Source organism: Sturnus vulgaris, chromosome 36 (genome assembly GCF_052056855.1).
Source record: "Sturnus vulgaris isolate bStuVul1 chromosome 36, bStuVul1.hap1, whole genome shotgun sequence".
Classification (NCBI taxonomy): domain Eukaryota; kingdom Metazoa; phylum Chordata; class Aves; order Passeriformes; family Sturnidae; genus Sturnus; species Sturnus vulgaris.
In genome coordinates, this window is record NC_142278.1 from 59,406 (window position 1) to 85,137 (window position 25,732).

General features: G+C 68.8%; 7 protein-coding genes and 1 long non-coding RNA gene across 9 annotated transcripts in view; 4 read left to right on the forward strand and 4 right to left on the reverse strand.

The window, feature by feature from the left end:
- The window catches only part of LRCH4 (leucine rich repeats and calponin homology domain containing 4), a 2,696-nt gene extending 580 nt beyond the window's left edge, over nucleotides 1-2,116 (forward strand). The window contains exons 2-9 of the mRNA XM_088155291.1: nucleotides 8-54; nucleotides 131-208; nucleotides 371-410; nucleotides 528-633; nucleotides 713-759; nucleotides 869-961; nucleotides 1,449-1,511; nucleotides 1,604-2,116. Of these exons, the coding sequence (XP_088011417.1) occupies nucleotides 8-54; nucleotides 131-208; nucleotides 371-410; nucleotides 528-633; nucleotides 713-759; nucleotides 869-961; nucleotides 1,449-1,511; nucleotides 1,604-1,714 (585 nt within the window). The 3' untranslated portion in view covers nucleotides 1,715-2,116. The remainder of the gene's footprint in view (nucleotides 1-7; nucleotides 55-130; nucleotides 209-370; nucleotides 411-527; nucleotides 634-712; nucleotides 760-868; nucleotides 962-1,448; nucleotides 1,512-1,603) is intronic.
- Nucleotides 2,117-2,829: 713 nt separating this feature from the next.
- AGFG2 (ArfGAP with FG repeats 2) lies at nucleotides 2,830-5,626 on the reverse strand. Its single transcript, XM_014893879.2, has 12 exons — nucleotides 5,370-5,626; nucleotides 5,015-5,108; nucleotides 4,811-4,926; nucleotides 4,630-4,726; nucleotides 4,437-4,560; nucleotides 4,218-4,331; nucleotides 3,716-3,779; nucleotides 3,574-3,617; nucleotides 3,422-3,493; nucleotides 3,283-3,342; nucleotides 3,152-3,204; nucleotides 2,830-3,064 (listed from the first exon to the last, which is right to left on the reverse strand). Exons 1-12 carry the CDS (start codon nucleotides 5,609-5,611, stop codon nucleotides 3,002-3,004), a joined length of 1,143 nt encoding a protein of 380 aa, XP_014749365.2. The 5' UTR covers nucleotides 5,612-5,626; the 3' UTR covers nucleotides 2,830-3,001.
- A 1,588-nt stretch (nucleotides 5,627-7,214) lies between these two features.
- LOC148220498 (neuronal tyrosine-phosphorylated phosphoinositide-3-kinase adapter 1-like) lies at nucleotides 7,215-11,184 on the reverse strand. Its single transcript, XM_088155225.1, is given in 8 exon segments — nucleotides 7,215-7,480; nucleotides 7,482-7,705; nucleotides 7,917-8,063; nucleotides 8,157-9,146; nucleotides 9,214-9,494; nucleotides 9,940-10,090; nucleotides 10,660-10,802; nucleotides 10,883-11,184. Coding segments are annotated over 8 exon segments (2,331 nt in total). The 5' UTR covers nucleotides 11,110-11,184; the 3' UTR covers nucleotides 7,215-7,312.
- Nucleotides 11,185-12,392: 1,208 nt separating this feature from the next.
- PPP1R35 (protein phosphatase 1 regulatory subunit 35) lies at nucleotides 12,393-13,845 on the forward strand. Its single transcript, XM_014893878.2, has 4 exons — nucleotides 12,393-12,877; nucleotides 13,108-13,318; nucleotides 13,399-13,511; nucleotides 13,608-13,845. The coding sequence occupies exons 1-4, from the start codon at nucleotides 12,785-12,787 to the stop codon at nucleotides 13,770-13,772; spliced, it is 582 nt and encodes a 193-aa protein (XP_014749364.2). The 5' UTR covers nucleotides 12,393-12,784; the 3' UTR covers nucleotides 13,773-13,845.
- A 68-nt stretch (nucleotides 13,846-13,913) lies between these two features.
- MEPCE (methylphosphate capping enzyme) lies at nucleotides 13,914-17,475 on the reverse strand. Its single transcript, XM_014893876.2, has 4 exons — nucleotides 16,186-17,475; nucleotides 15,227-15,445; nucleotides 14,546-14,672; nucleotides 13,914-14,191 (listed from the first exon to the last, which is right to left on the reverse strand). Exons 1-4 carry the CDS (start codon nucleotides 17,395-17,397, stop codon nucleotides 14,139-14,141), a joined length of 1,611 nt encoding a protein of 536 aa, XP_014749362.2. The 5' UTR covers nucleotides 17,398-17,475; the 3' UTR covers nucleotides 13,914-14,138.
- A 216-nt stretch (nucleotides 17,476-17,691) lies between these two features.
- LOC148220499 (uncharacterized) lies at nucleotides 17,692-21,658 on the forward strand. 2 transcript variants are annotated; one of them, XR_015798757.1, is made up of 4 exons: nucleotides 17,692-17,751; nucleotides 18,413-18,504; nucleotides 19,680-19,756; nucleotides 20,306-21,658. It is a non-coding gene; the product is annotated as an uncharacterized LOC148220499 (long non-coding RNA). The 2 variants fall into 2 exon arrangements; XR_015798756.1 differs by lacking the exon at nucleotides 17,692-17,751 and having other exon boundaries at nucleotides 18,367-18,504.
- Nucleotides 18,358-22,346, reverse strand: ACTL6B (actin like 6B). Its single transcript, XM_088155260.1, has 14 exons — nucleotides 22,263-22,346; nucleotides 21,892-21,968; nucleotides 21,568-21,733; nucleotides 21,171-21,271; nucleotides 20,995-21,092; nucleotides 20,570-20,664; nucleotides 20,298-20,404; nucleotides 19,829-19,918; nucleotides 19,668-19,729; nucleotides 19,471-19,585; nucleotides 19,186-19,266; nucleotides 19,003-19,098; nucleotides 18,600-18,686; nucleotides 18,358-18,509 (listed from the first exon to the last, which is right to left on the reverse strand). Exons 1-14 carry the CDS (start codon nucleotides 22,285-22,287, stop codon nucleotides 18,429-18,431), a joined length of 1,281 nt encoding a protein of 426 aa, XP_088011386.1. The 5' UTR covers nucleotides 22,288-22,346; the 3' UTR covers nucleotides 18,358-18,428.
- Nucleotides 22,347-22,512: 166 nt separating this feature from the next.
- On the forward strand, nucleotides 22,513-24,110 carry LOC148220500 (ribonuclease P protein subunit p20-like). The gene is made up of 2 exons (XM_088155262.1): nucleotides 22,513-22,785; nucleotides 23,023-24,110. Exon 2 carries the CDS (start codon nucleotides 23,024-23,026, stop codon nucleotides 23,534-23,536), a length of 513 nt encoding a protein of 170 aa, XP_088011388.1. The 5' UTR covers nucleotides 22,513-22,785; nucleotide 23,023; the 3' UTR covers nucleotides 23,537-24,110.
- Nucleotides 24,111-25,732: the final 1,622 nt, after the last annotated feature.

Consider the following 25,732-nt stretch of genomic DNA (forward strand, 5'->3'; position numbering starts at 1 on the left):
TCGCCAGGAGCAGCAGAGCCGGACCCCGAGGGGTGACACCCCTGAGGGTACCAGGTGAGGGGCTCAGGGAGGTCTGGGGGTTCGGGGAGGAGTTTTGGGGGTTCTGACTGCCCCCCCACTCTCCCTGCAGGGTGGTCCCCAATTCCTGGCGGCGCCCCAAGAACCTGGAGCTGTGGATGGAGAGAGAGAGGGAGAGGAGTCGGGACAGGTACTGGGGGTTTGGGGTTGGGGACTGGGGGATGGATTTGGGTTGGAAATTGGGGATTGAGGGGACAGACTGGGACGGGTTGGGGGCGGATTTGGGGATTGGGAATGGGATCAGGGACAGGGGACAAGGGCTGGGCACTGGCTGCTCTCACCCCCCCCACAGGACCCTCCCCCAGAGACCCCCCCAGACGACGCCGATGCCGGTGAGGACCCTGGCGACCTCGTTGGGCTCAGTCCTAATTAACACGGGTCTTAATTACCCTTCCCCCAAGGCTCAGCCCTAATTAACGGGAGTCTTAAATTACCCCTGCCTCCCCCAGGACCCCGACGGAGCCCCTGGCCCCCCCTCCACCCTCCCAAAACCCAGCGCCTGCCTCAACCCATCCTCCTCCTCCTCCTCCTCTTCCCGCAGTGCCACCAAACCAGGTAGGACCCTCCCCCCAGCCCCCCCTTGTCCCCTCCCCAGGTGCCCCCCAGTCCTTGACCCCCCCAAATCTCCCCGCAGCCCCCCCGGACCCCGAGCAGCGGGAGCTGATCGCTGAGATGCGTCAGGTAACGACCCCCCCCTCCCCTCCCCTGTTTATTTGGGGGGGTGGGCTTGGCGCCTGTTTGTCCCTCACATGTTTTGGGGGGTCCCTGCTGTGCCCCCCGACCCTCACAGAGCCTTGAGGCGCTGCTGCAGCTGCGGCTCCCGGACGAGTTGGGGGACTCGGAGCTGCTGGGCCGTGTGGCCGCCCGGCTGCGCCCCTGGGCTGTGAGTGGGACCCCCAAAACAGACACCCCCTGGACCCCAAAATACCTCCCTGAGCCCCAAAACACCCTCCCGAACCTCAAAACACCCTCCCGAACCCTAAAACATCACCCTGTATCTGCCCCAAAACACTCGCCTGAACCACAGTTCCCCCATATCTGCCCCAAAACAGCCCCCCGACACCTCCCCGCACTCACCAAAACATCCCCCGACCCCAAAACTTGCCCCTGAACCCCTGGAGCAGCCCCCTGAGCTCCCCAAACCTCCCACCACTCCCCATCCTGCACGAAAATCCCCTTCGGAACTCCTCCGGGACCCCTCTGCCCTCCCCAGGCCCGGCTGCAACCCCTGAACACTTTTTAAAGCCCTCCAATCCCTCTGACCCTTTCCATTACCCCAAAACCGCTTTTTTAACCCCGCCTAACCCCCCCCCCAAAAAAAAAAAAAAAAACCCTCCAACCCTCCGTGCCCCGCCTTTCTCCCTCCCCAGAGCCCCCCAGGCCCCCGCCGGACGCCGCAGCCGCTCCCCTGCCGCCGCTCAGGGGTCCCCGAGGTACCGATTTTGGGGGGAGGTTGATTATTGGGGGGGGGGTCGGGGGGTCCCGCGCCCTCCCTCAGCTGACGCGGGGTCCCCCCCTCCCCCAGGTGAAGCCCCCAAACCCCCGGCGCACCCCCCCCGGGCTGCTCTTCGCCCTCTTCTATGGCCTCCTCATGGCGCTGCTCGTGGCCGCCCACCGCGTGCTCTTTGGCTGCTGAGGGACCCCCAAACCCCGGGGGGAGACCCCCCCCCAGTTCCTGGGGGAACCCCCAAACCCTCCCGGGGGGGGGGGTCCCACACCTCTGCACCTTTCCTTCCCCCCCTCTTTTCTTGTGCCTTAATGCTGGGGAAACTGAGGCAGGGAAGGGGGAGGGGCTGAACCCCGTTTGCCCCTCCTTAATTATTCATATTATGATTAATTATAATGAGTTATTATTATGAGTTCTATTATTATTATTATTTTGAGTTGTCACTATTATAATGAGTTGTTATACAGGACTGTGAGCATAATAAGCTAATAATTATGGTTAATTGTAACTTAATTATGATGAATGTAAAAATACGGATGACCAAAATTTATTGTAATTAATTATTATTAAAGATATTATATTTAACTATTATATCGCTGTTATTCCAATTATTATAATAATTAGTTTGTTTCTAAGTATAGATATTCCCCTGAAACTCATACTTGGTACATCCCTGTCCCTCCCTGACTCAGGGGTCACCGGCTGGTACCAAAACCTGGGGGGGGTGGGGGGGGGGGGGAGCGTGTGTGTGTGTTTCAGTCCTGCCCATCTCCTGCTGCCACTGCTCAGCTTTTTGTCCGTTTTCTCCCTTTCTGTGCCCAAAAGGGGATGCCCCCCCCCCCCTCCAGCTGCGCTGTGCTGCCCCATGAACCCCCTCCCTAAAGCAGCCCCCACTAACTGCCCCCTTCCCCAGCAGGTGCTGGAGGAGACGAGCCCGGCCCGAGCCCCGCGGGGGGGTCCGGGGGTGTCCTCCCCCCACCGGTACCCCCGTTAATTGCCCCTTCAACCCCCCCGGTACCCCCCTTGACATCTCTTGCCCCTCAACCTGCCCCCAGTGTGGCTTTGGCGCCATCTTTGTTGAGGGCAGGCCGCCATGGCCATGCCCTCAGCGGTGAGGCCCCGGCCGCCATCTTGGCTGAGGGCAGGTAGATGGTCTATGGGCCGCCATCTTTATTAAGGGCAGGGCAGTGCGGGGAGGCCTCTCCCCAAGGCCGCCATCTTTAGTTAGGGCCGCGCCCGGGGCCCGGGCAACCGGAGGGTGAAGATTGCGGCGAGGGAAGCTCGAGGGAGATACCGAGATCGAAGCCGTTTCTATCGAATATATATTAGATATCACGATAAATCTCTCGGAACAAAAATAGAACGTGGTCCCGGCGGAGGGGGAAGGGTTGGCGCGCTGCCAGGGCCCCCAGAAGCAGCCGCGGGGGGCTCTGAGGGCCGTGAGGGCTGCCCCGAGCCCCTCACCATCAGCCACGGTCAGAGGAAGGGGTTGGTGGTCGGGTGCCTGGTGCCGAACGGCGCCGCCGGGGTCGGGACCGTCTGTGGGGGGCACAAAGTGGGGGGTCAACAGCAGAGAAAGGGGGTTCAGGAACCCCCATCCCCACTCTGCCCCGGTGCCCTCCTCACCACGAAGGGGTTGGTGGAAGCTTTGGCAACGTTGAACCCGCCGAAAGGCAGCCCTGGGGGATGAAATGAGGAGGGGGTCACTGCGAGCTGGGGTAGGGGCTGCCCCAATATTTAACACCCTTAGCTCTTACCATCAGCCTGGAAGGGGCTGGGGAACCCTCCAGGAACAGGGGGCGAGGTGAAAGCAGCACCTGAAAGAGGGGACAGAGAATTGGGGCCCCCCCCAGATCCCACCTGCTCAGGGAATTGGGGGTCAGGGGCGTCACTCACCAGGGCCGTTGCTCTGGAAGGGGTTGGTGGAGGGTCTGGGGGCCACGGGGGCCGTGAAGGGGTTGGTGTAGCCTGTGGGGGACACAGGTGTCACCTCTGGGCCCACGCTCACTTTTAGGGGTCCAAAGTGGGGGGGGTGAGCCCTGACTTACCCCCATGGGGCAGCGCTGGGGGGTCCCGGAGGGTCCCGAAGAGGCTGCAGAGGGGAGGGGGAGCTGTCAGGGGGGAGGGTGGGGTCCTGCACTGCCGGCAAGGTGGGGGGAGGAAAGGCGGGGGGGGGGGGGGGGGCAATACCTGCCAGAAGCTCCTTCCCCTGTGGGCGGGACAGGTGTGGCCACGCCCTGTGCACCTACACTTCCTGCAGATGCGAGAGAATAACCATGGGGGGGCTCCCAAAAACTCCCGGGACCCCTCAGAGTAACAGAGCACCCAAAACCTCCCCGTAACACTCGACCAAGTGTGGGGGGGTCGTATTAATCCTGGGTGCGAGGGGACCCAAAACTCCTTCCCCAGCCCCCAGAATGAGATAGGGGGACTCTCTCCCCACTCCCCAAAAATTCCAGGCCTCTCTGGTTGCCACCAAATCCTTCCCCACTGGCCCCACAGCTGCCACGGAGCGGTGGTGAGACCCCAGGCCCCCTCCCCAGAACCCCACAAGGAACGGGGAGACCCCGACTCCCCCTTGCCCATTAATCCCAGTTATCCCAAAGGTACGGGGGGGGTGCACCAAACCCCTTCCTGGTCCCCCACAGGGTGACAGGAGCACCCCAAGAGTCCTGGGGGGTTCTCAGGGTACCTGTGGTGGCAGGTGGGATGTGGAAGGGAGGCACAGCTCCCCCAAACGTTGGTGCTCCGAGGCTGGTTCCAAAGGCATTGAAACTGGGGAAGGCAGAGCGGGGTGGGGCTGGGCCTGGGGAGGGGGCTGGGGTCACTCTTGGGGTCACCAGGCCCCCATGAGACCCCCGTGCTTCATGACCACGACCCTCCCAGCCCTCCCGGAGCGCCCCCAGCTCACCGGGGAAAGCAGCGAAGGCAGGAGCTGGGGCAGGGCTGGCGAAGGGGTCCCCCCCGATGTCAGCCAGGAGGTCGGTGCTGGCCTTTCGGGCCGGCTGGGGAGGGCGGTGGGCGACTGGGCGGGGCTGGGGGAGCACCACAAGGTCAGGGGCTGGCGTTGCCCCCGGGCACCCCCAGAAATGGCCCAGTCTCACCTGTGGCAGTGTCCCTGTGTCCCCATGGAGGGCCTGGGGGGGCCCGGGCTCCGCTGTGGTACTTTGGGGGGGTTTCACTTGTTCTGGTGCCACGTACCTGCCATGGGGAGGGCAAAATATTGACTGAGTGGTCCTCAGGCTGCGCTGCCCACCGTCAGCGCGCCCCCAGCTCCTCTCCTACCATCGTTTCTTCTCGTACTTCTCCTGCAGGAACTCCTTCACCTTCTGGGGGTCGCGGGAGTCGGGGAGCAGCGAAGTCCGGGGGTCGAAGGTGCCGAGCCAGACCCTCCTGCAGGCCTGGGGGGGGGGGGGGGTCGGGGAGGGGACATGGGGATGTGGGCAGGGTGGGACGGAGAGGGCAGAGCCTCCGCAGCCCCTCCCTTACCTCATTCCCGTGCGCCTGCAGGAACAGCACCTCGGCCTCGGTGAATGTTGTCATGGAGATGGACTTGACACGGTGAGGGGGGTTCAGTCCCCGCCTGGGTAGGGATTCGGGGTGTCAGCGCCCCCCCTGCGCCCGTAAACACCCAAAATGGAGATTTTTCTCTCAAAAAAGAGGCGTCCAACAACCCAAGCGTGCGAAGCCACGTGCCGAGGCCACGCCCCCTCCCGCTGGGCCACGCCCTCACCGGACGCAGCAAATCAATGACAGCGCGACCCGCGTGGCCCCGCCCACTCCATCCTTGACCACGCCCCCTCCCGCGGCCCCGCCCTCACGCCCACGGCCCCGCCCCGCTCACAGCGCCCCCGAGCAGCCGGTGCACACGAGGCTGCCCACGCTGATGTCCACGTAGGTGACGCCGCGCTGGCCGCATTCGAAGCAGAGCCGGTTGGCGGGATCCGCGCTCACCAGCTCCCGCACCCGCCGGCACCAAACCTCGGCCTCCGCGTCCCGGCCCGCGCTGCCCCTGCGGGCCCCGGGGCCTCCGCCGGGCCCCGCGCCCGGCCCGGTGCCGCCGCCGCCGCCGCCGCCCGCCGCCATCTTCCCGCTCCCGCGGGGCCCCGCCCCCGCCGCGGCGCAGCCGCTGATTGGCTGCGCTCGGAGAGCAGCGCCCCCTGGCGGCCCGCGCGGCGCGGCGCCGCCTCCCGCCCTTGCCGAGGGGACACGGCGGGAAACGCCCCCGGTTTGGGGAGGTTTCACGGAAAATCCTCATTTTCCACCACGGGCACGTCCCGCCTCCTCCCCCGGTGACGGACGGGGCTCTGGGGGGCTCCGCACCCCTGGATATTCCCGCCCTTTTCGTCCCCTCAGCGACGTTGCCCCCCAGACCCCCTCAGGGACAGAGGGAAAAATTTCCGAAGGCTCCCTAATTTCGGTCATTTTCCCATAAATTCCCTATTATTCTCTTCGATTTGAGTGTTTTTCACCTCCCCTCCATTTTGAGTCGTTTCCCCCAAAACTCCACTATCATTTCCACTCCTCCATCCCTTTTCGTGTCTTTTTCCCTTAAAAAAAAATCACTATTATCCACGCCGTCCTTCCCTCCCGTGAGTTGGTTTCCTACAAACTCACTATTACTCCCCTTCATTTTAGGTCATTTCCCCGAAAATTCACTACTATTATCTCTTCCCCCAACCCATTTGGGGTTATTTTCTCCCAAATCCACGATTATCCCTCTCTGACCACGCTGTGAGGGGTTGTGGGTCCCAGTCCCATTTTTGGGGTGCTGCCCCCCCCCCCCCCCCCGCCCGAACAAGCGTTTCCAGCTGCATCTCTCTTTAATAGTGCACAGAACCACATTACAAAACCCCCCCGTCCCCACGCCCCCCTCCCTCCCCCCCCAAATTGGGGCCCCCCCGGACCCCGCGGGGACGAAGGCAATTCTGGTAACGGGGGGCGGGGGGGATGATGAGGCACAGAGGGCCTGGGGGGAGTCCCAGGAAAGGGTTGGGGGGGCCCTTTGCCGCCCCCCCCCCCCCTCCACTATGGTCCCCCACCCAAAATCCCAGAGGAGATCCCCCCTCCCCTCTCACACCCCCCCCCCTCCCCCGCACTGGGGGCCCCCCCCCCCCTCAAATCCAACACGACACCCACCCACACCCCCCACAGGCCGCACTGCGGACCCCCGGAGTGGAACCCCCGTCCCCGGCCCCTGCTTGATGCACCCCCATAAATACCCCCCCCCATAAATACATTGCAAAGCAGTTACAGCACCCTCCCCCTTCCGGGGGGCTGGACACCCCCAGGGTGGGGTGAGCCCCCCGCTATTGGGGAGCTCGACCCCCCCCCCCCTTTACAGGGACCCCCTTAGTTCACAGGGGGAGCTGTACCCCGATACTGAGGCTCGACACCCCCTTAGTGGGGGGGCCCCCCCCCCCGCACTGAGGGGGCGGTTTAATCCCCCTTAATGAGGGCTTCGACCTCGCCCCAACTTTTTGGGGTGTTATTTCCCGCCCCCCGATTTTTGGGGTCCCTCCCTGTTACCCCGGGAGGGGTGGTCTCCGTCCTCCCCGCTTTGTGTTAGGAGTTTCGGGGGGGGGGGGGCTCGACAAACCATAAATACCCACCCCCATTTCTCCCCAACCCGGCCCAGCCGTGTCGCCCCCCCCTCCCCACTTTAGGACCTTCCCCCCCCACCCCCCCTTTATCCTTAGGAGCCCCCCCCCATGATTTTGGGGAACCTCCCCCCCCCACCAAAGGTTTAGGGGCAGGATTTGGGGTGCTCCAGGCACCCCGGGGGGGTCAGATCGCGGTGTCCCAGAGCACGGCGTGGGGCCGGCGGGCCGGGGGGGTGCCGGGGGGCGGCGGGGGCGGGGGGCGGCCCTCGGGAGCGGCCCCCCCTTTCCAGGCGGGGGGGGCGGGCAGGGGGGGCAGGCTGTCCTGCTTGCACAGCCCCCCCCCCCCGCCCCCCCCGCGCCTTGATCTCGGTGCACACGCAGCGTTTTCGGTCGATCACCTCCTGCAGCTGCCCGTCCCGGGGCCGGGGGGCGGCGGCGGCGGCGGGGAAGCCCCCCCCGGGGACCCCTCCGGACAGGGGGCGCGATGAGGGGGGGCCGCGTGGGAACGGGGGGGCCCCGGCCTGGCGCACCCCCGAGGTGGAGGCGGAGCGGCCCAGGCGGGGACCCCCGGGCAGCTCTGGGAGAGGGAGGAGGGAGTCAGGGGGGACACGGCGGTGTCACCCCCCCCTGCCGCCCCCCCATGTCGCTCCGATTGTCCCCCACAAACGTCCCCGTTGCCCCCAGCATGTACCCCCGTGTCACCCTGCATGACGCCCACCCCCGGCATCCCCCGTGCCCCCCCCAAGTACCCCCAACAAGTGCACCCCGAAATCTCCTCCCGCACGTACCCGAGGGTCTCCCGCAGGCCGGGAAGGTCTGGCAGGGCAGGGGGGGTCCCGGCCGCCCCCGGGGCCCCTCGGCCCGGACGGGGATCCCCGAGGGGGGGGGAACCGTGCCCGCCCCCCCCCGCTCCTCCCGGGGGGGCTCCGCTGCCTCTGTGAAAAATGGGGGGGGGGGGGGGAAGAGGGGTCAGTCCCGCCCACGGGGCGTGGCCCCGCCGCAAGCCCCGCCCCGTCCCTGTCACTCACTCTCGGTCTCCTTCCCGCGGCGGGCAGAGGCTCCGCCCCCCCGGCGAAGGGGCGGCTCCTCCTCGCGGGCAAGGGCGGGGCCTGCCGAGGCCACGCCCCCGCGGAGGCTCTCGTAGGCGGGCGGGCGCTTCCCGGGGGGCGGGGCTTCGGCGGAAGGTGGGAGGGGCAGCGGCCCCAGCCCCGCCCCCCCGCGCTCGCGCCCCGCGGCTCCCGGCGCGTGGTGCGGGGGGAGGGGCGTGGAGTGGCTCCGCGCGCGAGCGGGGGGCGGGGCCTCGCGGCGCGAGGGGAGGGGCAGGCGCGAGGTCCCCTCGGGGGGCGGGGCCAGCGGGGGTGGGCGGGGCGGCAGCAGGTTGGGGAAAGGGGGCGGGATGGGGGCGGGGCCGGAGAACGGGGCGTGGCCGATGAAGGGGGCGCGGCCGGCATGAGGGGCGTGCCCGGAGAAAGGGGCGTGTCCGCTGTAGGGGGCGTGGCCGGAGTGCAGCGCGGGGCCGCTGAAAGGGGCGTGGGCGGAGTGCGGGGCGTGTCCGTGGAAGGGGGCGTGTCCCGGGAAAGGGGCGTGTCCCGGCCCCTCCCCCGCGGGCAGGGGGCAGCTCATCTCCTCGTAAATGGCCTCCGGTTCCTCGGCAGGCGGGGGGGGGGCTCCCCCCGGGCCCCCCCGGCGGGGATCGCCCCCCGGGACCCCCCGGGCGTCCCCCACCATCTCGATGTACACCGGCTCCTCCGCCTCGCCCTGCTCGGCCAGGGGGGGCGGGGGGGCTCCGGCTGACAGCCGGGTCTGGGGGCTGCGCGAGGGCTTCAGGGGGGGCGTCTGCCGCACGCAGCCCCCCCGGGGGGTGCCTGGGGAAGGGAATTGTGTCAGGGCCTGGTACGCCTTCCTCGCCCCCTCAAATTCCTGGCGTCCCCTCCCTGCCACACAAACCTCCCCAGGACCGCTCCCTTCTCCCCCGGCCTCCCCGTCCGCTCCCTGATACCCCAACCCCGCTGAGCCCCCTCACGCAGCCCCCAGCTCCTGCACAGCCCCCCCAGGAGCTCCCCAAACCCCACCCGTTCCACTCACCACCTCTCTTGGCGGGCGGTGCCTCGAGGCCCCGGCCCTCGGGGGGCCCGGTGCGGGGTCCGGGGGGGCGCAGGGGCACCCCCGAGTCGGGGAGCCCCACGGCGTGGCACGACAGGGAGCGGGGGGCCATGCCCGGGGCACAGGGCCGGGGGCCACGTTCCTGCGGCGCCGGCAGGGTCAGGAACCCCACACGCAGCGGGCGCCGCAGGGACCCCCCCCTCCCGCGCCTTGGGGACCCTGGGGACGGGGACACAGCAGTCAGGGCGACCCCGAAATTTCTGAGAACGCCCCGACCCCATCAGAGATTCTCTAGGACTTCGCTCCTGCGGTGCAGGGGGGACCTGTGGTCCTCCACCTTTGGGGGATCTGAGGTGCAGAGAGTGCGCCATGGCTCTCGGGGTCAGTCCCAGGAGGGCAGGGAGCCATTGAGGCTCGGGGTTCTGGGGAGGGGCAGGGGTCCCAGGAAGGGGTCCCAGGTTCCCCCAGTGCGTTGGGGCTCTTTGGGTCCTGCCAGGGCAATTCCGAGGGGTTAGGTGACCTCCCAGGGCGGACCTGAGGAATCCCAGTGTCCCCCTAGAGTGGTCCAGGGTGGTCCTGGGGCTCCCGCTGTCCCCTGAGGGTGGTCCCAGGGGTACTGGTATCCCCCCAGGGTAGCCTTGGGGGGTTTCTGTGTCCCTCCACGGTGGTCCCAGTGTCCCCCCCGGGGTGTCCCCCGTGTCCCCTCACCCCTTGCGCGGCTCCTCCTCGCGGGGGCGCCACTCGGGGCGGCCCTTGCGCTGCAGCAGGTTCATGGCGGCCGCGGGGGGGCGCTCCTCTCCCAGGCGCAGCAGGGCGGCGGCGGCGGCGGCGAGTTCCGACCGCGGGGGGGCGCTCATGGCTGGGGGCGGGGCCTTCAGACCCCGCCCCCTGGCCCGGGGACCCCCCCCCGCCCCCCGAATTCTGGCCCTGAGACCCCCCCCCCCACCCCCCCGCCCCTCCCGGAGCTCCGCATGCCCCTTGCCCACCGCGACCCCCAAAGCCCCACTTGGAGCTCAGGTCCCAATGCCCGCCCTCCCCAAAAGCCCCCAGTCCCGCCAGGACCCCCTCCCCACCCGGAGCCTGGGTGCCTCTGCCCTTCCCTGCACCTTAAGGGATCCTGGGGTCCCTCTGACCCTCGCCCGTCGGGTTCTCCAACCCCACCCGGTCCCCCCCGCGGTGATGCCGGGGTGCCCCCAAACCCACCCGAACGCCTGTGGACACCCGGCTCCCTCCGCTCACACCGATGCTGGGGATCCCCCAAATCCGTCCGCTCCCCCCCAGCACCCCCAGACTACCCCTCCCCACCCGAACGCTCAAATTATCCTCAACCCTGGGGTCCCCCATCACCCCCCCACCCCGCCCGGACTCGGGGATGCTCTGTCCACCCCCCCAGGGCTCTCGGCCTCCTCCCACCCCGCCCCTCGTTACCTGTCGCTCTCTCGGGGGTCCCAGGGTTGGGGGGGGGGCGAATCCTGCGCCGCACCCCCCCCCCCCCACCGCCGCCAGCACGGCCGGGCCCGGGCCGGGGGCTCACGGGGGGCGTTGGCCCATGGCGGGGGGGGTCTAGCGGCCTGCGGGGGAGGGGCAGCGGGTGGTCACCGGGCGCGGGAGGGGCACCGGGCCCACCCCCATCCCTCCCCTCCTCCCTCACCGGCCGCTCCCGCCTCCCGCTCGCGCCGCTCCATTGGCGCTGACGCAGCGTCCGGGACGCGCCGCGGCTCCGCCGGCGCCCCCTGGCGGCGCGGAGGACCCGGGCAGCGCCGAGCAGTCACGTGGCTCGAGGGCGGGCCGTGGGGGGCGTGGCTCCCTGGGGACGGAGGCGCGGCCAGGGGCGGGGCGTGGCCGCGTGCGGACCGGCAACACCTTAAAGAGCAACATCACTTCCGGTTCCTACTTCCGGGTCCTGCCGCCGCTACCGCCGGTAACGGCTCCGGGCCGGCCCCACCATGTTCCTCCTCCTCCCTCCGCCGCCGCCCCCATGAGCCGCAAGAAAAGCGGCTTCGCCATCACCAGCGTCCGCGGCGGCAGCGGGAACGCGCCCGGCGATGCCTCCGGCGCCGCGACCGGTTCTCCGTCTTCCTCCTCCGGCAGCCCCAGCGGGTCCCGGTTCCGCCTCGTTCGCTTACTGTCGCCCGGGGAGGTGCTGCGGCGGGGCCGGTGGCTGTGCCGCGATTTCTACGAGCGGGACGCGTCACCGCGGGGAGGCGGCGGCGGCGGCGCGGGGAGGGTCCCGGTGTCGCTGGACGCCCCCCGGGCCATTCCCGCCCCGCACCAGCCCCGGTCCCTCGGGGCCTTCGCGCAGCTCGTGCAGCAGGTGAGGGGGAGGGGTCTCCTGGGGCAGGGGCGAGGTGACCACGCCCCCGACCCCCCCACCCCTCTTTGTTTACAGGCGCTGCCCCCCAAACCCCCTTCGCCACGCCCAGGGGGCGGAGCCGAGCTCAGCGTGCGCCTGGGATTGGCTGGCGAGGAGAGCGAAGACGAGGGGTAAGACGGAACTTCCGGTCAGGGGACTTCCGGTTTGGGGCGGGGCTGGGCAGGTGCGAGGGAGGGGCGCGAGTTCCCTTCCCCCACCCAAAAAAAGGGGAAGGAAACTCTGCCCCTCCCCCACCCACCCAAGGTGTCCAGCGTGGGGGAGGGGCCGTGTCCATCTGTCCGTCTGACACCGTCCTTGTCCCCTTCCTGTGCCAGCGCTGGGAGCGGCATCACCGCCATCGACAACAAGATTGAGAGGGCCATGGTGAGACCCCGGGGGTGGCAATGGTGGGGGGTCCCGGGGCGGGGGGCTCTGGTCCCCATGGCGGCTGTGGGAGCTGGGTGTGGGAGCTTTGGGTCCTGGAAGGGGAGGCATTAGAGACTTTGAATTAGAATTAGGGTTGACTGTGGGTTATGGAGGCTGTGGGAGCTGGCTGTAGGACTTGGGTGGAGATGGGGGGACTCTGGGGGTACCCTGACACCTGTCCCCGCAGGACCTGGTGAAGTCCCACCTGCTGCTGGCGGTGCGGGAGGAGGTGGAGGCGCTGCGGGAGCAGATCCGGGAGCTGAGCGAGCGGCGTGCGGCGCTGGAGAGGGAGAACCTCCTGCTCCGGGCACTCGCCACCCCACAGCAGCTCGCCCGCCTGCTGTCCCTGCAGCCCCCCGGGCCGCCCCCCGGGCCGCCCTGAGCTCGGGGGGCTCGCAGGAGGTTCTCAGGGGGCGGGCAGGGGGTTCACGCTCGCTGCACCACTGCTGCTTTATTGGGAGGAAGGGAGGGAGTGACGCTGACCTCTCTCGCCCTTCCTGCGCTATTTGGGGCCTTTTTTAATAAACCCGCAATTTTTACAGCACGGGGGAGGGGCCGTGGTAATTTTGGGGAAAAACTCGATTAAACCTGGGGTTTTGGAGGGGCGGGAGCGGCTCCGGCCAAGGCGGGATTCGAACTCGCGGCTTTGAGAGGCGCAGCCGTGTTGGGGACGCCATATTGGGTAGGTCAGCTAGGGGCGGGGGCCGCCATGTTTGTGAGGTCAGCGCTGGGGGGGCGTGGCCATCGGCGGAAGAGGGCGTGGCTTCCGCCGCCATGAAGCCGCGCGCGGGCCCGGGCCCGGCGCCGCCGCCGCCGCCGCCCGGGGGGATCCTGAGGCGGGGCGGGCGCGAGGGGGGAAACCGGCAGGTGGGGGAGAGGAGACCCCCGAAACACCGGGGGTGCGGGACGGGAACACGCGGGAGGGGGCCTGGGAGGGAACGGGACACCCCAAACCCCCGCGGGGGAGCGGCCCCGGTGCACCGGGGAGCAGTGAGACCACCCCCCGAAATCCGAGGGGTTGCCGGGGTAAGCACGGGACCCCCCCCCCAAACTCTGCCGGGGCGGTTTGGGGGACCCCCGTTCTTCCCGCTCTCCAGGTGCGTTTCGCGCCCAGCCCCGCGCTCCGGGATGAGGAAGAGGAGGATGAAGATGGGGGCGTCCCCACCCTGGCGACCCCCACCCTGCACAGCAGCCGGGGGGGTCCCTGGGGGGCTCCCCCCGAGCCGTTCGACGCCCCCCGGGCCGCGGCCGCGCTCCTGGGCAGCTCCTTCGCGGCCCGCAGCGCTTTGGGCGGGGCGGCGGCCGCAGGTCAGTGCGGAGGGAGGGGTCACTCCACGCCCCCCACCCCTCAATTTTCCCCTCTTTTGACCCAAATTCCTCCTTTTTAGCCATGAACGTGCCACAGGCCCAGCGCCTCTTCCGGGGCCTGGTCAGCCTGGCCGTGCCCCCCCCGCCGGGACCACGGAGAGGGGTCCAGGCCCCCCCCGCGCCCACCCCGCAGGTGAGACCCGACCCCAAATTCCGCCCTGTGCTCCCCCCGCAGGTGAGACCCGACCCCAAATCCCCCCCCCAACCTTCTCCTCTGCTGCCCCAACAGGTGCCCGGGCCGCAGCTGGGGGTGCTGGCCGGGGGGGCTGGCAGGGGGATGGGGTGGCCCTGGTTGCCCCCTCACGCCCCCCCTGAGCCCCCCCGGGCCCTCCCGCGCCCCCCCGGAGCCGCCTTCGCCATGTACCAGAAGCTGCAGCAGTGGGGGGGTTGCTGATGGGAGCGACGCCCCCCAAATCCCCCTTTTTTCACCAGAAAAAAAAAAAAATAAAGTTATTTGTGACTTTTGATGGGATGTGTGACCTCTCCTCACCTTTATAAACCTCCCACCCCCCCCCAAAAAACGACCCCCCCCCGCTGACCAATCACCTCCTTTATTCCGGGGCCCCCCCCCGCACAGAGCAAACCACGGCAAACGCCGGGGGGGGGGAGGGAACGCCCCAAAAATTGGGGGGAGGGGGGGGGCGCAAACAGAGCCCCCCTCCCCCCGTTTGGCATCCGGTGGGGTGGGGGGCGACCCCCCCCCCTTTCCCCACCCTGCGAGCATCAGGGTCCCCCCAGACCGGGGGGAGTTTTGGGGGGCTCAGGGGGCGTCACCTCGTCCCTTGTGGAAGAGATAAATCGGCCGCTGGAAGCCTGGGGGGGGGGAGGAAAGGATTGGGTGAGGGGGGGGTCCCCAAATCTACAACCCTCCCACTTCACCCCAAAACACCCCAGGAAGCCCCCAGCCCCAAACTCCCCCCGGATCTGAGGTGATTCCCCCATCCCGACCCCTCCAAATCTCTGAGTGACCCCAAACCCCCAGTTTGGGGCGTCCCCCCCGCACACCAGAACCTCCTTTTCTCTCAAAACAGGTGCCCCCCTCTGACCCCTAAAATCCCCCTGGGGTGTGAGGCCCCAACTCTGGGATTTGGGGGTCCTGACCCTGGGATTTGGGGTCCCCACCCTGGGATTTGGGGTCCCCACCCTGGGATTTGGGGTCCCCCGTACCTTTGGAGCTGTGCTGGGGGGTCCCCAGGAGCTCGCAGCGCTCGAAGCCCACCTCGGGGGAGGTCAGGTAGGCCGGGAACTGCTCGGGCCGCAGCCGGATCCGTTGGTAGTTCCGGTACGTCGTCTCCTGGGAACGTGGGATCAGCCCCCAGAAACGCCCCCCCAAAAAAAAAAAAACCCCAAAAACTCGGAGATCCCCTCCCCCGTAACGCTCTGATCCCCCCGAGCCCCACGAGGGTGTTCCTAAATCCCGTGGTCACGCCCCCGAAACCCACCTGAGACACCTTTAAACCCAAGGGGGCTCCTTCTAAGCCCCTAAAAATCCATTTCTGACCCAAAACTCTCCTGGAACCTCCTTTAGCCCGGCCCACAAAGCCCCAAAACCCCACTGAGACCCCCCCTAAAACCCCCTCACTAACCTGCCAAACCCAGAACCCCTCAAAGACCCCCCCCAGACCCCTCTCTAACCACCCCAAACCTGCCCGTGACCCCTGTGTGACCCGAGACCCCTCTGTGACGCCCCCACAGGCCCCTTTAGAACCCCCCAAAACCCCCTGGAACCTCACCGTGAGCCCCCCGCATTTGCCCACAAATTCCACGCTTGACATCAGCGCTGGATCCCGATGAACAGGACCCCCCCCAAAACCCCTCCGAGACCCCCAGAGCCCCCCCCAGACTCACGGTGAGCCCCTTGCGCTTGCGGTAGGACTCCCAGGGCTGTGGCTCCAGCAGCAGGAGCCCGCCGGGCCGCAGGTGCCGGAACGCCCTCCGGAAGAGCCTCTTGAGCCCCTCGTCGCCCCAGTTGAGCTGCACCCACTTGGTGAGGGACAGCAGCAGCACCACGTCGAACTCGGGGCGCTGGGCCCCCACGGCCTCCTCCCGCTCCGGGACGTAGTTACCCTGGGGAGGGGGCACGGTCAGGGGGCGGGGGGCACAGGCTGAGCCCCACGGAGGGGCTCTGGACATGTCCCGAGTCCCGCACGGGAATTTTGGGAGGTTGTGGGGGGGGGTCTCGCACCACTCCAACCTCTTGGTGATGCCTTCAGACCCATTAAAAGCAGCCTGGAACTCACCAGAAATTCCCCCAAAAATCCCCCCGCGCCGCTTGTCACACAGAAAACTCATCTAAGGCTGCCCCCAGACTCACCTGAGACCCCCAAACCCACCTCTAGCCTTTCTAGGCTTAACAGGACCCCCCAAAGCTATCTAAGATCCACTCAAAACTCTCCTCGACCCCTCCAGCCACTCTAAACCCACCAAGACCCCCTAAAACCCAACCAACGCCCTCCTAAAGCCTCGCCAACCCCGCACACCTACCTGTCATCCCCCCAGACCCCCCTAAAACATCCCACACGTCCCTTTCAGACCCACTCGGACCTTGCAGAATCCGTCCCAAATCCCCTCCGAGGCCTCACGCTCCTGTCACCCCCATCAGACCCACCGAGACCCTCCTAAAATTCCATTCGGGCCTCCTTCGTACCCACCGCGACTTTCCAAACCCCCCTCAATTCCTCCAAGACACCCCGCAGAACCCGCACGAGACCTTCCCTAAAACTCGTCTCGAGCCCCCTTCAGACCTTCCGAAAAACCCATCCCGACTCCCCGTCCCCGCTCCCCCGAACCCCATCCCTCTCGCTCACCGTGACGAACACCACGTTGTGCGGGAAATCAGCGGCCCCGGGCCCGTCGGGCGGCAGCTGCGGGGCGGCGATGGGGCCCCGGCTGGCCAAGAGCGCGGCGGGGAAGCCTTTCCTGGCCCCCCCCGCCGCGGCGTCGCCGCCGTCCGCCCCCAGCCCCTCGGACAGGTAGTGGCGGATGTTCTGCCGGGCCGAGCGGATCAGCCGCCCGTCAATGTCCAGCCCCACGACCCTGGCGGGCGCCCAGCGCTTGGCGATGCTCAGCGTGAGGTGCCCAACGTTGCAGCCCACGTCCAGCACCTCCTTCCCCGCGAACCACTCGGGCCGCAGCGCCCGCAGCCGCGCGTCCTCCACGTCCGGGTTGCGGTACCCGTAGTATTTGCAGTAATTCCCGTACTGGAACTTGCGCACCTGGTGCCGCGGCCGCTGCGCCGCTTTCCCGGGGGGCTTCGGCGGCTTCTCGGCAGCGGGAGGGGGCGGCGGGCGAGGCCCCTCGGATTTGCTGCAAGTCCGTCGGCGCTTACGGTGCCGGCCGGGGGCGGGGAGGGCGGCGGGGCACGGCGGGGCGGTGGAAGCGGCGGAGGGTTCGGCGGGGCGGGCGGGCTCCTCGCCGGGCCCGGTGCCGGTGCCGGTACCGGCGGCGGCGCTGGCGGAGGCGGCGCTGGCGGAGGCGCCGCGCTGCTGCCCGCGGTGGCGGTGCCGGCGCCGGGCGCTCTTGGCCGGGGACGCCAAGCGCAGCCCCTCGCCCGGCGCGTTCAGGCTCAGCGGGTCCGTGATGTCCCGCGGTACCAGGATCTCCACCGGGTCGCGGCCGCGCTGCGGGAGCGGCGAGGACTGCGGGGTGCGCGCGTTCAGCGCCCGGCTCACCTCCTCGTCCAGGAGGCTGTTGAGGTTGAGCGGGTCGAAGATGTTCCCGCCGAGCAGGAACTCTGAGGGCAGCACCGGGCCGCACTCCGAGGCCGCGCGGCGCCGCCGCTTCCACGCCGGCTGCTTCGCTCCGCAACTGCTGCGTCGCTTCCCGCCGCCGCCGCCGCCGCCCGCGGCGCGGAGGCCATTGCGGGGCCGCGGCGCCTCGGGCGGGTCGGGAGGGCCCGGGGGTGGCGCGGCGGCGGCGGGAGGAGGCGGCGGCGGCGGCGGCACCAGGAAGGCCTCAGGCGCCGCCGCCATGGCGGCCCGGCCCGCGCCTGCGCGCTGCGCCGCGCCGCCCCCGCGCATGCGCCGCCGAAGGGGGGAGCGGGGGGAACCGCGCGCGCGGGGCCTCCGCGCCCGCCGCCTCCCGCCCGCGATGGCAGCGCCGCGGCGGCCCGGCGGGGCTTATATAGGCGGGAGGCAGGGCCAAGTGCGGGCACGCCTACAAAAGGGGGCGGGGCGACGGCGCACCGCCAATAGGAGCGGCTGAGGGGCGCACGGCGGCCAATAACGGGAGTGGGCGCGCGGGGAGAGAGAGGGGGCCTCAGGAGCTAGGGGTGGCCGCGGCGAACGCCTGCGCGGAGGGCGGGGGAGAACGGCGGGAGGCCGGGTGGGAAGGGAGCGCAGAGGATCCTACTGAAGGTCTGAGGGAAGGGAGAGGTGCGGGGACAGGGAGGCTGGGCGGCGAACAGGCGGAGCAGGCGGGGTAAAGCCACCCTGCGGAGGGGCCTCGCCGCGCGCGCGGAGGCTGCCGGCAGTTGGAGTCCGTGCGGGAGTTGCGCGTGCGCAGTGCGAGCGCCTCCTCCCCGCACAGCCTCTCCAGTTCCAGCGCGGGTGTCTCCTCTGTCCCCGGGCCGCGTACTCACGTCACCGTTCCGATCGTGACGTCACCGAACCGGGTCTCTTTCCCCCGCCCCACCCGCCCGGTAACGGAGCGCACGTCTCGCGCGCGGCTGCTCTCGCGAGAACAGCGCGCAGTTCCCGCTGCGGCCTCAGGGCGGCGCCGCAGCGTCTCGCGCTCGCCCCTCCTTTCCCGCCGCTCGCTGTCACGTGTTCTCGCGCCTGCGCAGTGCCCCGTCCCGGCACGTGCCCCTCCAACCCCGTCACGTGACCGGGCGCGCGGGGAAACGTCGCCCCCCCCCCCCCCCCCCGCTCCGTTTTGAGGCCAAAACCGCCGGAATCGGTAAAAAAGTCCCGCAGCCCCACACATAAACAGCACCCGTTAATCCCCACCGCCACCAGACCCACAGGTGCCTCAGAGCCGGATTCAGGCGGGCTTTGCGGGTTTTAATTTTTTTTTTTTCCCCATTTTTCCCCTCAGAGACCGGAACCTCCCCTCAGGGGCACTTGCGCTCCACACACTGCTTCCCGCCCTCCTCGTACTCCTGCTTCGAGATCCACATCTGCTGGAAGGTGCCCTGGCGGGGGAAATTTGGGGCATTTTGAGGGATTTTAGGGGGTCCTGGGTGGGATGATCCCCCCGGCTCTCCATGGACCCCTGGACTCACGAGCGAGGCCAGGATGGAGCCCCCGATCCAGGGGCTGAAGCGCCGCTCCATGGTGCTGTTGCTGGCGATGAGCTTCAGCCTCATGCTCTGGGAAAAGGGGAAGAGGTCACTGGGAGCACTGGGAACCACTGGTGGCCACTGAGGGTGGCTGGAAAACCGCCACAGGCAACTGGGAGTGACTGGTGATGACTGGGAGAAACCCAGAGGCCCAGCCTGTGTCCCGTCCCACCCCCAAATGTCCCTCAGAGGCGTTTGGGGTCCCCCCCAGCTCCCCAAATCCCGAATTCGGGAGGTCCCTCCCAGCGAGAGTTCGTGGTCCCATCCATCCCTCCCTTCCCAAATTGTGGGGAAGATTTGGGGTCCCCTCCCAACTCCCCCATCCCGAATTCGGGGGGTCCCTCACCGGGGGGGTTTTCTGTGCCAGCTCCCGGTTCAGGCGGTCGGTGAAGCCCTGCAGCAGCGTGTTCCCCCCGGTGACAATGACACTGCCGTAGAGACCCTGGGGGGACACGGGGGAGGGGACCGGCGGGATTTAGGGTGTCCCCGCCGCTCCCCAAAACCCTCCCGGATCGGTCCCGGGACGCACCGGCCGGATGTCGATGTCACACATCCCGATGCTGGTGGTCACCACGTGTCCCACGCCCAGCATGGTGTTCCCCGAGAGGCCCTGGGGAAAACGGGGGGGGGATCAGGGGGCGTCCCAGGGCCTCCCTGGAAATCCCCAAACCCCCTGGGACCCCCAAAACCGCGCTGGGGACGCTTTAACCATGGAAGAGTCAAAGAGTTTTCAGGAATGCAGAACCCGGATAAAACCCCCAGGGACCCCAGAACTCCTAAACCCACTCAGAGACCCTCCCCAGGACCCCCAAACCTTGACGTTGGAGGGGTCAAAGAGCCCCTCGGGGATGCGGAGCCGCTCAGCCCCGTAGTCGGTGTTGTACCCGTTGGGCATCTCGTAGTGAACCGTGGGCATCTGCGCCGCCACCCTGGGGGGACAACGGCGGATTTTGGGGTCCTCCCCCACCAAATTCCCCCCCCCCAAACCCCCCCCGGAATCCCAGCACTCACTGCTCGTCGTAGGGGGAGTCCGAGACCTGCAGCACCGAGGCCTGGAAGTCCTGGATCACCTCCTGGGGGGGCAAGGAACCTCAGAAAAGGTCTGGGACCCCAAAACGCGCCCCCCACCACCACCACCATCCTCAGGGACCCCCAAAATGCCCCCTACTCACATTGCAGGTGAAGTTGTGCCAGGATTTGGACACCTGGGGCAGCTTCTCCTTCTTCTTCCAGCTCGGGGGGGCCCCTTCCCGCACGGGCTCCTGGCAAAGGGGGGGGGGTCCCGGGGGGCGTGGGGGCGTGGCCAGCACAGAAAAGGGGCGTGGTCAGCACAGAAAGGGGCGTGGTTTGGGAGTAATAATGGGTAAATGGAATGGGTGGGTCCTCCAGGGTAAGGGGAGGAGTCTTTGGATGATGTCATTAAGGGGGTGGGGCCAAATTATAAGACTGTCCAATGGGGGTGTGGTCTCAAAAGGGGTGGAGCTATGGGATAACCCCGCCCCCAAATTGGGTGGGGCTAAAAAATTTTGGCTGCTCAACAAGGGGTTAATAGATAACCCCACCCCCAAGTGGGAGGAGCCTTGGGTCGTCCCCCCCCCGCTCTCTTCTGATTGGCTCTGGCCCAGCGCTGGCCACGCCCACCTTGGCAGCGATCATGTAGGGGGGCACGATGTCGATGTTGAGCTCCTGGAACAGCTCCCGGCACTGCATGGAGATGAAATCCCCGGCCAGCGGCGACTTCACGATACCTGCGGGACACACCTGGCACTCACCTGGGACAGGTGTGCACTCACCTGGCTGCGGGGCGTGGCCATTGCCCTTATCCCAGGTAAGCCCTCACCTGTCCCAGGTGTGTCCCAGGTGACCCTCCCCAGCCCAGGTGTGGCCCAGGTGTGTCCCAGGTGCGTGCTCACCTTGCTGCAGGATGTACCCGTCATGCACGGGGATGGCCGTGGTGTGGGTGGCCCCCGAGTCCAGCACCAGCCCCGTGCTGCGGCCATTGGCAAAGCTGGCACCGGTTAAGGGGCCACAACGGGGAGTGGACAATGACCACTGACCATCACTGACCACACTGACCACACTGACCACTGACCACACTGACCCGACCCCCCCGGCCACACCCAACAGCCGCTGGACACGCCCCAGGGAGGGGGTGGGATCACACTGGGGACATTGAGGTTGGCACAGGGGTGACACCAGGGGACAGTGACTCCAGGGGTGACACTGGGGGTGACACTGATGACACGGGGGTGACACTGGGGGTGACACTGATGACACGGGGGTGACACTGGTGACACGGGGGTGACACTGAGGGTGGCACCGGTGGCACCAAGGATACGCGGTGAGCACGGCCGTCTTGCAGAGGAAGAAGGCCGGGATGTTGTAGTGCTCGAACATCAGCTCCGTCAGCTTCTCCCGCTTGGCTCTGGTGTTCCACTGCGGCACGGGGGACATTGGGGACACCCAGGGGACACCCAACCCACCCCCACCCCCCCCAAAGGGGGTGGCACCTACCGGGGCCTCGGACATGAGCACCGGGTGCAGCCCCGGCTCTGACTTGACGTGTTTGCCGTAGGTGTGGTCCAGGATGGCCTGGAAACATTCCCAGTCCTCGACTGGGACAGGAGGGGACAAACGGGGGACAAACGGGGCTGGGTGACACCGCCTGGCCCTGCGGGTGTCCCCACCCCGTGTCCCCTGCGGGTGTCCCCGCGCCGTTCCCGTGCTGTCCCCCCAGTGCCATCCCGGATCTCTTAATGTCCCCAAATGTCCCTGCTCTTTCTCCTTGTCCCCATGTCCTCCGTGTCGCTGCTGTCCTCATGTCCCCTCAATGTCCCCCACATCCCCGGTGTCCCCAATGCCCCCCGTGTCCCCACATGTCCCTCCATGTCCCCACTGTCCCCACACTCACTCATGCCGTTCTTGAGGGGTGACAGGACCTCGACGCCCTCGCGGGCCACGTGCAGGGCGTTGGTGTCGATGTAATAAACCTTGCCCCCCTTCTTGTCCTTGTCCCCGTCCAGCTCCAGGGACACGTCGTCCGGGGACAGCAGCCCCACCGTGGTGGGGAAATCCGCCTTGGGGACAGTGCCATTGTCACCACCGCCATGATGGGGACACTGGCCTGGGGGTGGCCCTGGGGGGGACACCTTGGCCGTGGGGGTGGCATGCTGGGGACACAGTGGTGACAAGGACATGGCGGGGGGGGACATGGAGGGGTCACGGTGACACCGACCTTGGGACAATCTTCGCCGGCATAACCGGCCCGGACCGAGAAGGAGCCGATGTCGAACACCAGAGCCCCGACCTCATCTGGGGGAGGGGGACACGGTGACACCAGCACCCCCCCCACAGGACAATGAGACCCCCCCCAAAAACCCCCCGGAACCCCACAGAACCCCCGGGATCCCCATCTCGTATTGGGGGGGGGAATGACGGTGACACCGGGACCCCCCCCAAACCCCCCAATCCCCCACCCCCCCGACTCCCCTTTGCCCCCCCAACCCGTGCCCCCTTGGCCCCGCCCCCCTCCCGCGGTGACCCCGCCCCTCAACAGGCTCCTCCCCCGCTCTGGCCCCGCCCCCCGGGCAGGCCCCGCCCCCGCACCGCCGCCGTAGACGCCGCCGCTCATGGCCGCGTTCAGCACCGGGACAGCGCCGGCCGGGGGGGCGGGGCCAGGCCCGCGCCCAATCAGCGCCCGCCGTGCGGCGCGCGCGCCCATTGGCTGCGCCTCTTAAAGGGGCCGCGGACCGGCCCTTTGTTAAACGGGAAGGGGGCGTGGCCTGCGCCGCGTGGCTCCTCCCCCTAGTGCTGAGAGCGTGGGGCGGGGTCTGTGTGGGGAAAGGGGCGTGGTCTCCCCAAGCCCCTCCCACAGGAGCCGTCCAGTGCGGGGGGAGGGAGGAATTTACGGTTTTGTTGAAGAAAAGCCCCAAAATGGCGCGTCCGGCACGTGCCAAAGGCGAGGGAGGCCGGACCCCTCCCAGAAAACCCCAAAAATGCTCCCGGGCGCGCTTTGGGGGCGTGGTTTGATGTGGGCGGGGTTTTAGCCGGGCGTGTTCCGGTCGAGGGGCGTGGCCTCGGGGGAGGCGTGGCCTCTCGGCGGAAGCGGCGGCGGCGCGGGACGCGCGAGGTGCGAACGGGGGGCGGGGGGGGGCGGATTTTGGGGGGGTGGTCCCGGGGAGGATCAGGGGTCCGTGGGGGCTCGGGGGGTCCCACGGGGGGTTACGGGGGGTCCACGGTCGGTTTGGGGAGGGGAGGGGGATTCGGGATGGGGGAGGTTCGTGGCGGGGGTCCCGGGAGGAGCGGGTGGGGGTGGGGGGGGCTCTGGGGTCCATCCCTGACGCCCCCTCCCCATTTCTCCCCCCAGAATGTCCTCGGGCCGCCCCGCAGCTCCGTCCCCACCCCCGGGGGGGCTCCCGGGGCCGCCCCCCCCCCGCCGCCGCCGCTGCCGGGGTCCCCCCGGCCCCACCGCGACCACCACCCCCGGTTCGGCCCCGTGTCCCCCTCCCGCCGCCGGTGCCGGTGCCGGTGCCGGTAGCAACGACGTGTTCGTGACGTCACGCTCGGATTTCCGGGCGCAGCTGCGGCGCTGCCAGCGGCTCCTGGCGCCGGGCGGGGGTCCCGGGGGCGGCCCCGGGGAGCTGCGGCTGCACGGGCTGGGCCTGGCCGTGCCCCGCACCATCAACCTGGCGCTGCAGCTGCAGGCGGGCGCCGGGGGGGCCCTGCGGCTCCACGCCAGCACCTCCTCCGTGCCCCTGCGGCCCCCCCGGCACCGCCGCCCCGACGGCGACCAGCACGGCGACGGCGGCGACGACGGGGACCCCCCCCGGCACAACTCGGCCATTCACATCCGGCTCTGCAGGGAGGCCCCCTGTGCCTGAGGGGGGCGCTGTGCGGCCCCGGGGGGGCTCCCCGAGTCCCCAAAATGCTGGGGGTGAAGTGGGGGGGGGCGCTCCCTCGGTGTCCTGGCCTCTAAATGGGGACACCCCAAAATCCTCCCCCCCCGGAGTCCCCCCGGGTCCGTCCCTGCCGCAGGGACCCCACGGAAAGTCTTGGGGACACCCCAAAATCCTCCCCCCCGGAGTCCCCCCGGGTCTGTCACGGCCACCGAAGGTCTTGGGGACACCCCAGGGGCCACCTCTGCGTCAAACCGGGGCCACCCAAGGACTTGGGGACACCGAGGTGCCACCGCCGGGAGTTTGAGGTCACCGCGAGTCACCGGTGGCCTCGGGGCCGCCGTGACCGGGAGCCACTGATGCTTTGGGGACACGCGACGATGCCACCAGCGGCTCGAGGGCCACCAAGCTGCCACCAACGGGTCAAGAGCGCCGTGATCTGGGGCCACCACGATGTCCCCGAGCCCCTCGATGTCACCCTGAGCCCTCCCTGCAGCGGCCTCGGGGACTTTTGGGGGGGACACGGGGATGTGACACACAAATAAAGCCGGTGGCGGCAGCGGCGACGCCTCGGGGGATTTGGGGATTTTGGGGGGGATTTGGGGCAGGTTGAGGGGGGCGGGGCTGGGCCTTCCTCTTCGTCATCGGTGACATTTGGGGCAGGAAACCCCCAGGTGACAATGGGGGACCCAGGGGACAATGGGGGGGGGGGGGGAGGGACACAGGGAGAGGGTCCGGGTGACAACGAGGGTGACAACGGGAGGGGGGGGGAGGCCTGGGGTGGCCGAGAGGGGACCCAGGTGATCGCGGGGGACCACGGGAGGGAAATTTGGGGACTTGGGTGACACTGGGAGGGGTCCAGGTGACACTGGGGACATTAAACGGGGAGGGGAGGGTGGGAAAATGAAGGGGACCCTGGCGACAAAGGGACACCCAGGTGGCAAAAGGGACCGACAGGGATGCCAGGTGACCCAGGGGGACTCCAGGTGACCCAGGGGACTCCAGGTGACCCCCAGGTGCGCAGCCCCCGTTCCCGGGGAGTCCCGGCCGTGTGGGGGAGTCCCTGCCGGGGGGGACTCCCGGGTGCCACGGGGGGGACCCGGCGGCGTCCGTGACGTCGCTGTCGCCGTCCCCCCGCCCCCGGGTGCCCTTTGGCCCCGCTGGCGCCGGACCCGCGGCCGGGCTGTGCGGAGCCGCACGTACGGCCTGGCAGGGGGCCCGTGTCACCTCCCGGGTCCCCCCGTGTCACCTCCCGTGTCACCTGAGTCCCCCGGCTCCCCTCCCGAGTGCCTCGTGTCCTCCGTGTCGCCTCCATCCCGTTCCGTGTCCCCCGTCTCCCCGTGTCACCTCCCGCGTCCCCCTCCCCGTCCCCTCCCTCTGCCCGTGTTCCCCCGTGTGTGTCCCCCGTGTCCCCTCCCCTCGCCGTGTCCCCCCCCCCCCCCCCGTGTCCCTCCCCGCCGCGGGGGTCCCCGGGGCCGCCCCCGGGGCCGCGGTGGCGCTGGGGACGGGGACAGTGACGGCGACAGTGACGCTGCCCCATTGTTCGGCCGCTTCCGCCGGCCCGAGGGATCCCGGGATCCCCCGGCCTGGCGCGTCCCCTTGTCACCGCGCGTGTGTCCCCGAGCGCGTGTCACCGCGGTCCCACGGCCCCGCGGGGGTGTCCCCGTGTGTCCCCGTGCCATCCCGGCCGGCCGTGTCCCCCCCCCCCCCCCCCCCGGCGTGGCCCTGTCCCCATCGCTGTCCCCCCGCCCCGATGTCACCGTCCCCGTCGTGCATCTCTGTCATCCCCGTGTCCCCCTCCCCGTGCTCGTGTCCCCTCCTCTGTCGCCATCCCGCTGTCCCCCCCATCCTGGGGCTGCCGTGTCCCATGTCCCCAGCTCTGTCCCCCTGTCCCCACTTCTGTCCCCCCAACCCTCATCCCCGATCCCCATCTTCGCTTCCAGCTCCTTGTCCCTGTGTCCCCAAATTGTCCCCCCCCGGCTCTCCTCCTTTCCCGCCCTCCGTGTCCCCTCCGTGTCCCCTCCGTGTCCCCTCCGTGCCCAGGTCCCCATCCCCGTGTCACCCTCTTTTCCTCCTCTCTGTCCCCTCCGTGTCCCCTCCGTGTCCCCTCCGTGTCCCCCCGTCCCCACCCCTCCGTGCCCAGCTCCCCCCGTCCCTGTCACTCCCGTGTCCCCCCCGCTC